Genomic DNA, 15988 nt, shown 5'->3' with positions numbered 1-15988 from the left:
GAGGAAACTCACACAGACACAGAGAATGTGCAAACTCCACCCAGATAATTTCCTGAGGCAGGAATTGAACACAGGTCTCTGGTGCTGTGAGATAGCAGTGCTAACCACTGTGCCACCGTGCTGCCCAAGTTAGTAATTAGGAAAGATGACATAACATTTATTGCCTGGGAAATTGAATATGAAATTAAGGAGACTATGCTTCATTTATAACTTTCAGTTGGTGGGATGACATCTGAAGTACGGTGTACAGTTTTGGTCTCCTTATTTGAGAAAAGATAGAAATACATTGAAAGCAATTCCCAGATGTTTACTAATACCTGGGATGTGAGTGTTGCCTTACTAGGAAAGGCTGGATGGACTGGGCTCAACTTCAGGTTAGAGGAGTAAGAAATGAGTTGCTTGAAAAATATAAGATCCTGAGGGGGCCTTAGCAAAATGGTTGTGAGAATCTATACCTAGGGTCACCAATTCAAAATATGGGGTCAACTATAAACCTAGAACCTTGTGACTCAGATCAAGATCAAGCCACAGCTGACATTTAGGACCAACAAATGATATATTTTTCTTCACGCAGATGACATAGGGAAACTAACTACTCAGAATGGCAATGGAATGCACCGGCACGATATTGTTTACTAATTAAAATGTCCTAAATCGGTTGAGACATGATTGAGAGGTGGCAGCAAGAAAGAATGCTGTGTGCAACCTTTGGCAATTGCTCTTTAAAAACTGACTTCAGTGTTACTGGGATATTTTAAGTTTACAAAGCCCAGTGCAAGCATGATCCAGTTCTCTGGCAGAGAAAGATAGGTCAGTGTGGAAGGAAGTCAGAAAATCCTGTTTTGATTCCCTGATTGGAAAAAGGAATGCACATTTCCCTCCCAATTTATTGAGTAATCTTCCAAAAAGTGTATCATTTGGAACAGACTCAGCACGGATTCCTCAGAGTGAGCAGCTTAGAGAATCGTGCAGAAGCCATGCTCATATGTAAGTTGCTGTATTCCATTAAGTAAAAAGTTTAAATGTTTTAGAACCTTTTTGAACAGCCATGGAGCTTTGGCATGTTGGGGAATAGAGGGGGTAAAGCAATACAGCTGAACATTAAGTGCTTCCAGGGATGGAGGGGGATGTGGTGGATAAGTTAGATTTGGAGGGGTATATAGTGGATAAAGAGATAGAATTGTTGAATTAATTGTGTCAGAGTATAGTGTGGGATGGGGTAAAGTGGAGCAGGAAGTGTGTTGGGGATAAAGTGGGTAAAGGAGTAGGGTGGATGCGGTGAGTATGTAAGTGGATAGAGTGACTGGGTAAGGAAAGTAAGGGTGGATGGTTGATATGGTGGCAGGGTTTTAGGATGGCAGAGTGAGATGGGTCAGAGTTCCCCCTCATGCTTGGAGGTCTCCTCAGTGATTTCCGGTTTTGGATCACTGCTGTACAGGGACCTTGGAGATCTGTGCAGTGGGAAAAAAAAGGAATATTGGTGAGGATAAAGTTGGATTGGGAGGGCAGTGAGAGCGGGGAAGGGGCTGGTCAAGTGAGGGGTTGGGGTGGATCTAGCGGTAAATGGGATCAGGAGCTAATCAGGGTAGATTCGGTGTTGCATGGTGCTGCATTACACGAGGGTTTTTCTGTCTCTAATATATCCTGCACCACAATGCACGCAAGTAAATCAGAACTGCCTGGATTTCTAACGGAAGAGTAGGACGCTTTCTTTCAGAGAGTCCAGGTTTCCAAAACAGTTCCCATCGAATCTACCCAGACAGCGGGAGATCTGCACTTCCGTCATTTCACAGGAAGATTCGTGACCTCAGGAATGAGTGGTTGATGCTGGGCCAGAGGTGTTTGTACTTTGCAAAGCACACTTTTATCAGCGTTCTCTGAACTAGCTGGTAATTTGGTGTCTTGTGTTTCCACTCAAAGAGCAAGAATCAGATTTGAAACTTGGCGTTTTTTTTATATAGCACTTCAAATGCTTTCTCCACAACACTCCAATCACGGAAATGCATTTCAAAAACACTGCAGCCACTGGTAAAATGTCGGTAGTTTCAATTGTATAATCCCACCAATGATTAACTGGCAATTAAGACAAAAAAAAGTCATGTAACTCAGTAAGTATAACTCCATGAACTACGTGATGCAAGTATGGATTGCTATTCCCACCTGATTTGTTTTAAAAGAAAATACTTTCTTAGTTGTTGGTTTCAATGAAAAGGAAGGGTGGTTCACAGAATGAAACAGGTTTTTGCATAATCTTTGGCGCGGCGTCAGCAAGCGAGTTGACACACATACACACACACACACCTTGACATACAGTACATGTTAGAACTGGTTTCCACGCCCTGTACTCCGGTGCCGTACCCTGCTTACGTACTTACTAAACTGTTCAGTTTGTAGGCCGTCACTGAAAACATTTGAACCAGCGCAGATTGCAGTGGCGGTTTCTACACTGAAGAGAGAATTAGTTATCTATAAACTAAAATTGTCAATAAGGCCGTGCTCCCAAGCTACTGGACAGAGTAAGTAGACAGATATTTCAGCTTCTCTTTTTGAGCCTGTCTTCTGGTCAGCTGCCCACAGGCCAGCACCGATTTATGACTGACCATTCCTGGGACCAAACAATTCATGCTCTGTCAAAGCAATGTAAGGGATGGAAACGCTGTTTTGAGAACCAAGGATCTAACAGTGGGAACACCAGTACAAGTGGAAATATCCATGACAATGCAGCCAAGACGAAAGCAAACTCAACTCCAACTTCTGTAGAAGTGTGGAGCAAAACATTTCTCGGGTCCCTGTACATCTGCTCTGTTTAACAATACAACATTATTACAGGCAACTTGTTCGACAAACGTCGTTTGGTAACAATGGTTTTAATGTAAGGGCTTAGCGACATCACTAGAGCATGGGCAGCGTTATTTCATTGTGTGGTTCTTTTGCTAAATCTGGATCCATTTTCTCAAAAAAAAAAGCACTTTTGTTTTTTTCCCCAGTTCAACCCATGGAGTTCTTCTGTGGCCAGTTGTATTGTAGTGATCAGTCGGAAGCTATTAGTTGGTGCACTAATTGCCCGATATGTATTCAACCCTAAGAGTTCTCTCACTGAAACTCCTAATGTGTTTTGAATAGGCACTGAAACCGCGAACAGCAGTCCCTGTTTGTGGACATCTGAAAGCAGCCAAGCTTGTAATAATGGATGGCAAAAGAGAATTTGCCAATGTTCAGGAATGTCAGGCAGCATCTGGGGGAAAAAGCAGCATTAATTTTCGGGTTCCTGATTATTCATCCGATCTCTCGAATCTCAACCTGATATGTGAACTCTGTCTGTCTGTCTCTCTCTCTCCACAGATGCAGTCTGACCAGTTAAGTAGTTCCAGGATATTTTTGTTTTTATTTCAGATTTCTAGCATCTGCAGTATTTTCTTTATTATTCATGAGATGCATTTATTGACCATCCCTAATTGCCAGAAGGTGCTTAAGAGTTGAGCACATTGCTGTGGATCTGGAGTCGATGTAGACCAGACCAGATTTATGATGGCAAATTTCCTTTCTAAAGGATGTTAATGAGCCACGTGGATTTTTACAACAATCAATGGTTGTTACGTGGATGTTATTTGACTACTTCTTTATTCCCCATATTTATTGTATTCAAATGTCACCATCTGCCATTGGTTTTTGTGTTAATGGTCCATGCTAACTGTCTTTTTTTGTCATCAATATTGAGGTGAAGCAAGACAAGGAAAGTTTCTTTTAACAACAAAACTTGTAAGATGCTTAAACTGTTTGTGGTCTGGTTTGAATTCCTGGTTGTTCGGAATTGTAATACTTGCTTTTCTTCCCCCAGCAGGTACAACACCAACCCTGGATAACATTTCGTATTCCATTTTAACAACATGAACCTATCTTCCCACATCTCTTCGCTGGGCGAAGAATTCAGATCTGAGGATTATGTTGAACCTCACTATAAGGAATGGTACCGTGTAGCTATTGATACGTTAGCAGATGAAGGGATTCCTGCCTATGAACAATTTCTAGCAAAGGAAGGACTGAGTGAGTTCCTGGCTGAGGAAGAGATCTGTTTAATCAAGGACAATGTTCAAAAATTAGCCCCATCCATTGCAACCTATTATCTGGATGACCGTAAGGATGGTTCATCCTCTGGCACCTACTGGCCTGTTCAATCTGATGCAGATGCTCCAGATCTAGACTTGGGATGGCCTTATGTTATTAAAGGCTTGGAGACACAAACCAAAATCGACCTATACTTTCATCCGCCTCGCGATAACTCGCCTACAATCAAGGAAATTGTCAGGAAGTTAATAAAAAATGGAAAACAGGTATTACAATAATTCACTAGTAAATTAAATGTGGTACCAAATTAAGGCTTGCGCTTTTTTGTTGGAAAGTAAGGGATAATTGATGTGAACAATGGTGAAGATAAGGTAAGGAACCAACTTTGTCTGAAAGCATTCCAAGCTGAGCAGAAAGAGTCATTATGCCACTTGGACATAACCATTGTCAAAATCATGGCAATGAAACAAAGAATTATGGACGATGGAGGTCCGAAGCAAACACAGAAATTGTTGGAGAAACTCAGCAGGTCTGGCAGCATCTGTGGAGAGAGAAACAGTGACCTTTCAGAAGTTCTAAAGAAAGTTCAGTGGACTTGAAATGTGAACTCTCGTTTTCACTCCAAAGATGCTGCCAACCTGCTGAAGTTCTTCAGCAATTTCTGTTCTTGTTTGTTTCAAAATTAGGGCATTTTGATTGCACAAATCAGGAGATTGCTAATTAGGGGTCACAGATTTCAGATCATTGACAAAAGAAAATTTATTTAGGCAGAGAGTTGATGATCTGAAATCACTACTTGATAAGGTTTTGGAAGCAGTTTCCATAGTAACTTTCAAAAGAGAATTGGGAATATTGTATATATGATGAGAGGGGGAAAAAATGTGCAGGCAAGGGAAGGATTTGTGGAGTTTTAACAAAGAGCTGGAGCAGGATCAATGGATTGATTAGTCAGTTCCTCATTGTCTCTGATTCTGACCCAAGATCAATCCAAAGAAATAGAAACAAAATTGCAGTCTTCAGGATTTACAATGTTTACAATTGTTTCCACGTGGAAATTATTTTACGGTTAAAATTAAGTCCCCAGCATGAAAGTTGAAAGATGCAGGAAGCTGAAAAAGTGGACACCTGCAAGGGCTCACTTGAACACTGCCATTTTTGTTGGGAAATGGCAACTGGCTGATTGTGGGGATCTTTCAGGCTATTGTTGTAACTCAGGCTATCCACAGCAGAGGAAGTACTGGGCAAGCAGACAGGGAGGGATTGGTGGTGGGGTTGGAGTTTGCTAGTTAAGAAATATGTTTGCAAGGCTGTTTGAGGAGTGGACTTTCCACACGGGTTATGAAAGAATAGTTCTCCCACAGTAGATCCCACTAAGAGTGATTTTATTTCACATACCTTGGGTTCGGCCGGCTTCCCAATAGTTTTACCTGGCGAGACAAACGGTGATTACCCCACTTAGGGTCAGACTAAAATTACAGCAGGATTCTGTGTGCTTCTCGAGTCCTTCTGACTTACATTCATTCTTAAGGCTAGTCTTGAGCTTCAAATGTTCTCAATGAGTAATGTCTTGATATTAATAGCAGCTCTAATTTAACTATTCACCTCCCTCTTCCCCAACAACTAGAGGTAGGGAATAATTAATTGCCTCGCTAGTTTTGAGCCATAGCTACATGATTTTCTTAATGAATTTAATATAAAATTAAAGTAATCCTATTACTTTTTATTTTGTTTATACCTTGATATCATTCCCTTAAAGGAATGTGGAGATATACAGTTTAACATAGCAATCAGAAAAATCTCTTCTGCTCCTGTTATAGTGTCTGTCATGATCATGAGGAAGAGGTCTTCAGGGAATATCAATATTTGTGAATAAACAATGTGACTGCAGTGTGGCAAAATGAATCACTGGCCTTAGTGGTATTATCACTGGACTGTTAATCCAGAGATCCAGATAACATTCCGGGGATCTGGGTTTGAATGCCGCCAGAGCAGGTGATGGAATTTGAATTCCATAAGATATCTGGAATTAAGAATCTAATGATGACAATGAGTCCATTGTCGGTTGTCAGTAAAACCCATCTGGCTCACTAATGTCCTTTAGGGAAAGAAACTAGCATCTTTACCTGGTCTGGCCTACATGTGACTCCAGACCTACAGCAATGTGGTTGACTCTGAACTGCCCTCTGGGCAATTAGGGATAGACAGCAACACCCTCATCCTGTGAATGAAAAGAGAAATAAAATTCCTTCCTCAAACATTGCATACTGCAGCTACCCATTACTACCATTATCCTGGAAGGTTATATCACTGGACTATAATCTAGAACCACAGGCTAATGCTGTCGGGACATAGGATCAGATCCCATCCTGGCAACTGGTCAAATTTCAATTCGGTGAATAATTTTGGAGTTTCCCACACGTCTCAGGTATGATAACTATGAAATCATCAGGACTGTTTTGTGAAAACTCATTTAGTTCACTTATGTCCTTGAGGGATGGAAATCCACCATCTTTACCTGGTCTGACCTACATGTGACTCCTGAAGCCAGTAATGTGATGATTTTTACCTTTTCTTGAGGACACATGGAAATCGGCAACAAGTACTGCTTAGTTATTCATGCCTACATCTCATGAATTGGAATAATGCCCAACTACCTGAAAAATGTCCTACATCTAAGGTATGCCCCATTGTCACAGCCAACCTGTCCCATCAAGCACACACAGACACAAAACCTATTACTCTATCTTAATCTTCCTTTGAACCAACATGTAATAGCAGCATGTGCCACCTTGCCATCTGCCTTCCTCACAATGCCCATGTCACTTATCAATTCCTTTCAAAAATATAGAAATTCCAATGAGAAAGAGAAGCACACACATCAGATGAGATTTAAAAAAAGCATCATAGGTACATATTGAGACAGAGAGAACGCAACCGTTAGTAGTTGTATAACAACTTCAGTATAATGAGATGCCCAGATAATATCCTTTTACTTTCCATAAATGATGATGATGATGGAAAATGGGCAATTTATTCAATACCAAACTTAAAGCCTGTGTTCCTGAAGACAAAGTCCAGATTTTTGTTAGGAGGGAAAGTAATGTAATTGTCACTGATGGAAGTAGGGCTGATTGTCTCCAGGAGAGGTCTTCCGCCCCCATCATGGTCACTGATGTCACTTCCGCCCCCGTCGTGGCCACTAACACAGCCACTGCCGGCCCTCACATCATTGCTGATGCCACACACTCAGTGACTTCCGCCACCCGTACTGCCGTGTCTGCCACCACTTCCGCCCCCATCAGCGGCACTCACCTGCATTCTGCTGACACGCCCCCCCCCCCCCCCCCCCCCCCCCCCCCCCCCCCTCACAGACCCCACTGTCACTATCCCCACCCCCCAGAACCCCGAGGGGAACACTACCCCTGCTCATGACTCCACCCCCATTCCCCCCCACCATCACACCCACTCCAGATACTGGCTCCGACCCAGCTCCCAGCCCTGCTGAGTTTTCACTATCCCTCCAGACCTCCCCCTCACTGAGGGCGAACGATCAGTCCTCAGCAAAGGACTCACCTTCATCCCCCTTTGTCCACGCATCAATGAATTTAATACACGCCGTGGCGTCGAACAATTCTTCCGTCGCCACCACCTTCCGAGGACCCCTTCGCCCACCTCCAACACACTGCATCCACCTGGACAACCCACATTGGCCTATTACCTGCTCTCGACCTCTTCATTTCCAACTGCCGCCGGGACGTTAACTGCCTCAACCTGTCTACCCGCCCCCCCCACCACTCTAACCTCTCACCCTCACAACGCGCAGCCCTTCAATCCCTCTGCTCCAATCCCGATCTCACCGTTAAGCCAGCGGATAAAGGGGGCGCAGTGGTAGTTTGGCACACTGACCTCTACACTGCTGAAGCCAAACGTCAACTCGAGGACACCTCTTCCTACTGCCCCCTCCACCATGACCCCACCACCAATCACCAAACCATCATCTCCCAGACCATAAAGAACCACATCACCTCAGGAGATCTCCCACCCACAGCTTCTAACCTCATAGTCCGGGAGCCCCGCACTGCCCGGTTCTACCTCCTTCCCAAGATCCACAAGCCTGACAACCCTGGCCGACCCATTGTCTCAGCATGCTCCTGCCCCACTGAACTTATCTCTACCTACCTCGACACTGTCCTATCCCCCCTAGTCCAGGAACTCCCCACATACGGTCGAGACACCCTCCACCTCCTCCAAGACTTCCGTTTCCCCGGCCTCATCTTCACCATGGATATCCAATCCCTCTACACCTCCATCAGCCATGACCAGGGCCTCCAAGCCCTCTGTTTTTTCCTCTCCAGATGTCCCCAGCAGTACCCTTCCACTCTCATTCGTTTGGCCAAACTGGTCCTCACCCTTAACAATTTCTCCTTTGAATCCTCCCACTTCCTCCAGACCAAAGGGGTAGCCATGGGCACAAGTATGGGCCCCAGCTATGCCTGTCTCTTTGTTGGCTGCGTAGAACAGTTGATCTTCCGTAATTACACCGGCACCACTCCCCACCTCTTCCTCTGCTACATTGATGACTGCATTGGCGCCACCTCGTGCTCCCGCGAGGAGGTTAAGCAATTCATCAACTTCACCAACACATTCCACCCTGACCTTAAATTTACCTGGACCATCTTTGACACCTCCCTCCCCTTCCTGGACCTCTCCATCTCCATTAATGACGACTGACTTGACACTGACATTTTTTACAAACCCACCAACTCTTACAGCTACCTGGATGGGCCCCAGCTACTCCCACCCTATCTCTTGCAAAAATGCCATCCCGTATTGCCAATTCCTCCGCCTCTGCCGTATCTGCTCCCAGGAGGACCAGTTCCACCACAGAACACACCAGATGGCCTCCTTCTTTAGAGACCGCAATTTCCCTGCCCACGTGGTTAAAGATGCCCTCCAACGCATCTCGTCCACATCCCGCACCTCCGCCCTCAGACCCCACCCCTTCAACCGTAACAAGGACAGAAAGCCCCTGGTGCTCACCTTCCACCCTACAAACCTTCGCATAAACCAAATCATCTGCCGACATTTCTGCCACCTCCAAAAAGACCCCACCACCATGGATCTATTTCCCTCCCCACTCCTTTCCGCCTTTCGCAAAGACTGTTCCCTCCATGACTACCTGGTCAGGTCCAAGCCTCTCTATGACCCACCCTCCCATCCTGGCACTTTCCCCTGCCACCGCAGGTACTGTAAAACCTGTGCCCACACCTCCTCCCTCACCTCTATCCAAGGCCCTAAAGGAGTCTTCCAAATCCATCAAAGTTTTACCTGCACATCCACTAATATCATTTATTGTATCAGTTGTTTCCGATGCGGTCTCCTCTACATTGGGGAGACTGGACGCCTCCTAGCAGAGCGCTTTAGGGAACATCTCCGAGACACCCGCACCAATCAACCACACCGCCCTGTGGCCCAACATTTCAACTCCCCCTCCCACTCTTCCGAGGACATGGAGGTCCTGGGCCTCCTTCACCACCGCTCCCTCACCACCAGACGCCTGGAGGAAGAACACCTTATCTTCTGCCTTGGATCACTTCAACCCCAGGGCATCAATGTGGACTTCAACAGTTTCCTCATTTCCCCTTCCCCCACCTCATCCTAGTTTCAAACTTCCAGCTCAGCACTGTCCCCATGACTTGTCCGGACTTATCCGACTGCCTATCCACGGTGGCACAGTGGTTAGCACTGCTGCCTCACAGCGCCTGAGACCCGGGTTCAATTCCCGACTCAGGTGACTGACTGTGTGGAGTTTGCACGTTCTCCCTGTGTCTGCGTGGGTTTCCTCTGGGTGCTCCGGTTTCCTCCCACAGTCCAAAGATGTGCGGGTCAGGTGAATTGGCCATGCTAAATTGCCTGTAGTATTAGGTTAGGGGTATGGGTGGGTTGCGCTTCGGCGGGTCGGTGTGGACTTGTTGGGCCGAAGGGCCTGTTTCCACACTGTTAGTCTAGTCTAATCTAATCTAATCTCCTTTTCCACCTATCCACTCCACCCTCCCCTCCCTGACCTATCACCTTCATCTCCTCCCCCATTCACCCAATTTACTCTATGCTACTCTCTCCCCCCACCCCCCACCCTCCCCTAGCTTATCTCTCCACACTTTCAGGCTCACTGCCTTTATTCCTGATGAAGGGCTTTTGCCTGAAATGTTGATTTCGCTGCTCATTGGATGCTGCCTGAACTGCTGTGCTCTTTCAGCACCACTAATCCAGATGTCTCCAGAAGAGGCCCTAATCCCCTCTAACACCCATGAATCTCAATAGGAGCTGTGAGTGGAAATGACAGTAAATTGAAATCCCACAGTTCCCCTGACTGGAAGGTAGAGACGTACACCACAAATGGTGCAAATAAAAGGTGATATTGCTCCATTATTGCATTACTGGCCAAATTCATGTTGTATTTTTAAGTTACTGAATGCAGATCTTTAGCATTATTATCATTTATTTCCTTCATACTGCAATCTATATCTAGGCTAAAACACCTCCGAACCTGGTGTTTTCTTTCCACAAATGCCACCAGAGGGGATTTAAAGCATTTGACTATCAGCACCATAGGATCTTTTAGATATTATACATCGCCTGTTTTACTTTTTGGATAATCACATGATGATGATGCCTTTTTGCCTGGGTATGTAAATACAACCATCACAGAGGCCAGGCATGACTGTGGTTACCATTGTGGTTGTCTTTTTCAAGGTATGTGAGCTTGTTGCCTCTCGCAAATTACCCTTGACAAAGTGATGGTGAGCCACTTTCTTGAACTAATGAGATGTAGGTATACCCACAGTGCTTTCCAGCATGGTGCTCCAGGTTTTGACTCCGTGACAGTGATGTAACATTGATAGGATGGTGGTAGCTTGAAGAGGAGCTGCAGACAATGCTCCACCCATGAAAGTGATGTATGTGTTCTTCTAGGTGGTAGAGCTCAGGGTTTTGGAAGATGCTCTGAAAGGAACATTGGTGAGTTGCTGCAGTGCATTTTGTAAGTGGCACACATTGCCATTGTTTATGAGTGATGGAGACCATTTGAAATGGTGAATGGGATATTGACTGAGCGGGCTACCTTACCCTGGATGGTATCAAACTGCTCAAGTCTTGTTGGAGTTGCATTCATCCAGACAAATGGAGAGTATTCCAACACCCTCTTGACTTGTCCCTTGTAGATGGTGGACTAGATTTGGGGAGTTACTCACAGCAGGACCCCAAGCCTCTGACCTGCTTTGTACCTGCAGTATTTAAATAGCTGGGCATGAGGATTGGAAATAGTTAGTCCTCAAAGAAAGTACAGTCGGTTCTGCTATAACATATTTCTTCAACGTGAATTGGCTTTTATGCATCTGGAATTTTGGATAAGTTCTTCCACGTACTTTGAAAGGATGTGTTGTTCCCAAAGTGATACAATGGCAAGTCGGCTCCAAGGGCTAATTGACTTAACATTGTTCGTTGAAAATTTCAAACAGGTCATTGCGATTGTTATGGACATCTTCACTGATGTGGATATCTTCAAGGAGGTGCTGGAGGCTGCTGCCAGAGGAGTTCCAGTCTACATAGTGCTCGATGACTCCAATTTCAAACACTTTACCATGATGTGTGAGAAACAAGGAGTTCACCTTCAAAGGCTCATGGTAAGGCTTTTTTTTTGCTTTTCATACCCCTAGACTTTTCTCATCTGAACTGAGTATACACTGGGGTAGAAGTCTGTATTCCTTATCTTTGGTTGCAAATGTGATAAAAGTAGGTGCAAAGCGTGCTTAAAGTAGGACACACAAAGCTGACAAAAAATGAGAGATTTGGGTCCTCTGCTAAATAATCTGTGCAAACTATGGGTCAAACTTTGCACTTTCCATGGGCTGTTTGCCTGATGCCTGAATAAATTTTGTGACAACTGCTGGGGGCAAATCCAGGGAGTGTGGAACAGCAGGAGAAGGCAATTTTAATGGCTGTGATGAGAGAGAGAGACTGAGCCAATGTTTGGCTACTCATTTCGGTGGGGAGCAGGTTAGTGATTTGGGAAGTGATTTACATATATCATGCATTGTAGTCTTAGAACTTTGCAAAGTGAGCAAAAAGATGTTTGGATTTAGATGGTGAATGATCTGGGCTACTTTGCTTAGCTGGTGCTAAGCTGCTTGACTTTTTTTTTCTACCAGATTCTTGACTTGGGCTTTGTAAGGACCAAGAGGTTATTCATTTAGCAGTCCTACTCTTGGTATCCATGATAGATATTTGGATAGCCCAATTGGGGTTTAGTCAACTAGGTAGCTCCGTAATGGTAGGGATCATGGCAGTGGTAAGGACATTGAATATAAATAGAAGTTGGTTTTGCACCCTTGTTGGAGAGGTTCATTTCCTGGCACTGGAAGCACACATGTTACTTTCCAGTTATCAGCTGAAGCCTAATTCAAGTCTTGCTACATATGGATACAGACCACTTCAGTATTTGTGAAATGAAAATTGTCCAATATATAGTAAAAGCAAAGTGCCGCATATGTTGCAAATCTGAAACAACACACAAAATGCTGAAAAAAACCCCATAGTTCTGGCAGCATCTGGAGAAAGCGAAACAGAGCTGATGCTTCAACATGACTCTTCTTGGTATGTTCTGAAGAGTGATGTCCTGTGGCTGAGATAACTGGCCTTCACCATTATCTTCCTTTTGTGTCAAGTATTAATTCTAACCAGTGAGAGTATTCCCCCAATTCTCAAAGACTTAATTTTAGTAAAACTCCTCAGTGCTTCAGTTGATTAAAGTCTGCCTTGATGTTAAGAGCAGTCCTACTACCTCATTTGTTGAGAATTCATCTCTTGTGAGCAAGTTTGAACCAAGGTTTTAGGGAGGTCTGGAGATTTGAGTAGTGTTAAACAAATTAAGTGTAAGTCAACAGCATATAAGAAAGTAACTGTTACTTTATCTGTCAACTACACCCTCCATTAGTTCTGATAATTAAGCATCGATTGATGAACAGAAATTTTAATTTTTCCTGCTTTTTGTAAACAGGTTATGTCTGGGAATTTTTGCATATTGTCCCGTCACTGTTGGGCAGTGTTGTACCAGCACTGGAACTGTTTGGCAGCTCATTCCAGGTTAAAAGCCTGCAGCCCAAAAGCTGAGGCTGATTGGATTTGCTCAAATATACCTTGGTGAACCTTGACATTACATAGAATGAGTCAAATTAGCTGAAATCTGACATCTTTGATTGTGGGGACTGCTGGGGAGGCCAAGAAAGAATATTCCGTTATGCTTCTGTCTGACGATGTTTGCAAATGCTTCATCTTCATCTTGTGAATTCCATCAGTAAGGAGGGCATATTTAGAGAGCCCAAAGCAAAAACAGAAATTGCTGGAGAAACTCAGTAGATATGGCAGCAGATGTGTGAGGGAAAAGGCAGCGTTAACATACTAGACTTGAAATGTTAACTCTGCATTCTTCCCACCGATGCTACTGGGCCTGCTGAGTTTCTCCAACAACTTCTGTTTTTGTTTCAGATCTCCAGCATCTGCACATCTTTTGTTTTACTGGTAATATTTAGAGAGCCTTCTCCTCCCATTTGCTTTTTAAGTCATTGATTCATGACTGGAGTTGACATGGCTATAGAGCTTTGATCTGATCCATTGATTTGTGGAAACAGTGAGCTCTGATTATAATGTGCTGTCTTTTATTATTAACATGCATGGAGTTCCATATGTCTTGTTTTATTCTGCTCAGACAAGCCATGGAAGTGCAGGGAAGGGATATAGATTGGATAATATTTGTGGAAAAAGCAGACTAGACTCCAAACTTCAATTTGACTTTGTATTTTTGTTAGGTTTTAAATGACAGCATTTGTTCAGTCAGAATGGAAACAACGCCTTCAAGCACCTTTATCATGGATAAGTGAGCAAATTTGTTCCACTGCTCAAATGCAATGCATCATATATAGAGAGCAACTGAATAACACCTTCTCTACTGATTAGTCTGCTAAATATATCTTTCTTCAAATTAAAAGGTGGGGATAATAAGAGCAATCTTAAGTTATGTCTGATCCATTAAATCACAGACTCTGCTCAATTAATGTATATAACACGCAGCATGACTATTCTAGGAAGATTTTTTGCAGCAAATCATATGATTTCTGTTTCAAATACTGCAGCTTAGGAGATGGCATTACAAGTAATGAAATTGGTATCAGCCATGGAGAAATTATATCATCAGGGTAATGAACACTGAGCTTTTGCTTTCGCCCGGAGTTAATGTTAGCATTTTGTCTGCTGGTTGGTTGGCTGAGGTTTAAGCAGTTTTTAAAAGTGTTTTTCCCTTATTCTTTCATGGGATGTGAGCACGGTTGGCAAAGCCAGCATTTGATGCTCATCCCTAATTCCACATGAACAAGGGGCTTACTAGACCATTTCAGAGTTAGCCACAATGCTGTGAATCTGAGGCAGGCTCGAACAAGTAAGGACATTCCATAAAGGGCATTGATGAATCTGTTGAGTTTTGGTGACATTCTGGTGATTTCATGGTGGTTGCTGCTGCTTGTTCAAGATTTGTTCAAGCATTATTTGATTAATTGAACATAAATGCCCCAACCACTGTGGGCATTTGGACTTGAATTTCTGAATTGCTAATGCGCTGACATAATCACAATGTTATTGTATATGCAAAAGAAATTCGAATCTAACGTGCACCACTGATGCTGAGTGGTAGGACAGACACAGGCATCAATTATACCACATCCAGATAAAATGGCAAACCACCAACTTATTCTCCAAACTGGTGAGCACATTATGAAGGCTTATTTCCAGTCAGCGATGATGGGCAATATCTCTGCGGAGATGGGTAGTGACCCTTCATTATCCTCCTGGTGGGTGTCTGTACCATTGGAAAATTTGCAAGGGAAGACATTGGCTCCCTTATCAAAGGGCTGGGACAATTTAGCTCCATGTTGCTCACTGTCAGAGGTCCTCTTAGCAGCTCTGTGTGATAGCATCTCAAATGTAAGTTGCTGCTTTGTAATTGTAATTTACTGGTGATCATTAGTTTCTATTTTAATCTCTGGAAAGACCATTTTGATTGCTGAGAATGGTCATCTGTACCCTTACTGGTGTGTTGCTGAAAGATGTTCAGGTAACGTTGCCTTTGTGGCTGGAGAGTCAGGAGCATCTTGGGCTATCTCTTCTGTTTTTGACAAATGACTTGAAAGTTTCTTGCTCTGCAGCAGGGACTTGCCACTTAAAGCAGATTATTACTTATTGAATGTTTTGTTAATGATCCAATTCACGTCCTTGATATTCACCTTTTCTATCGTACCAAACAAGTTCTGCATCAAGGAAACTTGACATGGAAGTCAGAGCAGATGCTGACAGAATCAGATTGCCACTTGCTCAAATGACTTCCATGTTTCACTGAATCAGTGAATGAGACACACGAATTCGATGGTACACAACTCTTATCCACGGGCATTGGCATTTGCCAACTCCTTATGAACTATTGTGGCATCTCTCCGATACACTGGCAGTGCACTCTGGAAGTACAGTCTTCCACTAGCATCAAACGGAAAGAACATTGCACACACCCCCGGGTACTATAGAGGAATCAGAGCCACCCTAAAGCATTCCCCTGTCTGTGTTGCACCACCCTACCACAGACATTTCTGGGCATCTCAATGACATCAAGACTTAAGTTGACCAAAGCTGCAAAAGAATGGGGACGTTGTGGAAAGGCATCGGCAGCACATGTAGCACTGGATAGGCTGCCTTCCTCTTGCTTCTAGGTGATGCAGCAGGTTCTGAGCACTGATCTCCATCGCTGAGCTTTGTCTGTGATGACAAAATGAAGCCTGATGCTGTAACAATGACATTCCAGGCTACACAGAGAGCTGAACAACCA

At 43.9% G+C, this 15988-nt stretch overlaps 1 protein-coding gene across 3 annotated transcripts in view; it reads left to right on the top strand.

Annotated features, from left to right (window-relative positions):
* Positions 1–921: 921 nt before the first annotated feature.
* The window catches only part of fam83b (family with sequence similarity 83 member B), a 44165-nt gene continuing 29098 nt past the window's right edge, over positions 922–15988 (top strand). The window contains exons 1-3 of one of the 3 annotated variants that reach the window (XM_060852811.1): positions 922–987; positions 3839–4331; positions 11583–11747. In XM_060852811.1, coding sequence (XP_060708794.1) covers positions 3888–4331; positions 11583–11747 — 609 coding nt within the window. In that variant the 5' untranslated portion in view covers positions 922–987; positions 3839–3887. Of the gene's footprint in view, positions 988–2358; positions 2517–3838; positions 4332–11582; positions 11748–15988 lie in introns of those variants that run through there. The other 2 variants (XM_060852819.1, XM_060852802.1) reach the window with 2 other exon arrangements.

Source organism: Hemiscyllium ocellatum, chromosome 3 (assembly GCF_020745735.1).
Source record: "Hemiscyllium ocellatum isolate sHemOce1 chromosome 3, sHemOce1.pat.X.cur, whole genome shotgun sequence".
NCBI classification, from domain to species: domain Eukaryota; kingdom Metazoa; phylum Chordata; class Chondrichthyes; order Orectolobiformes; family Hemiscylliidae; genus Hemiscyllium; species Hemiscyllium ocellatum.
This window is presented reverse-complemented; position numbering and strand designations above follow the sequence as displayed.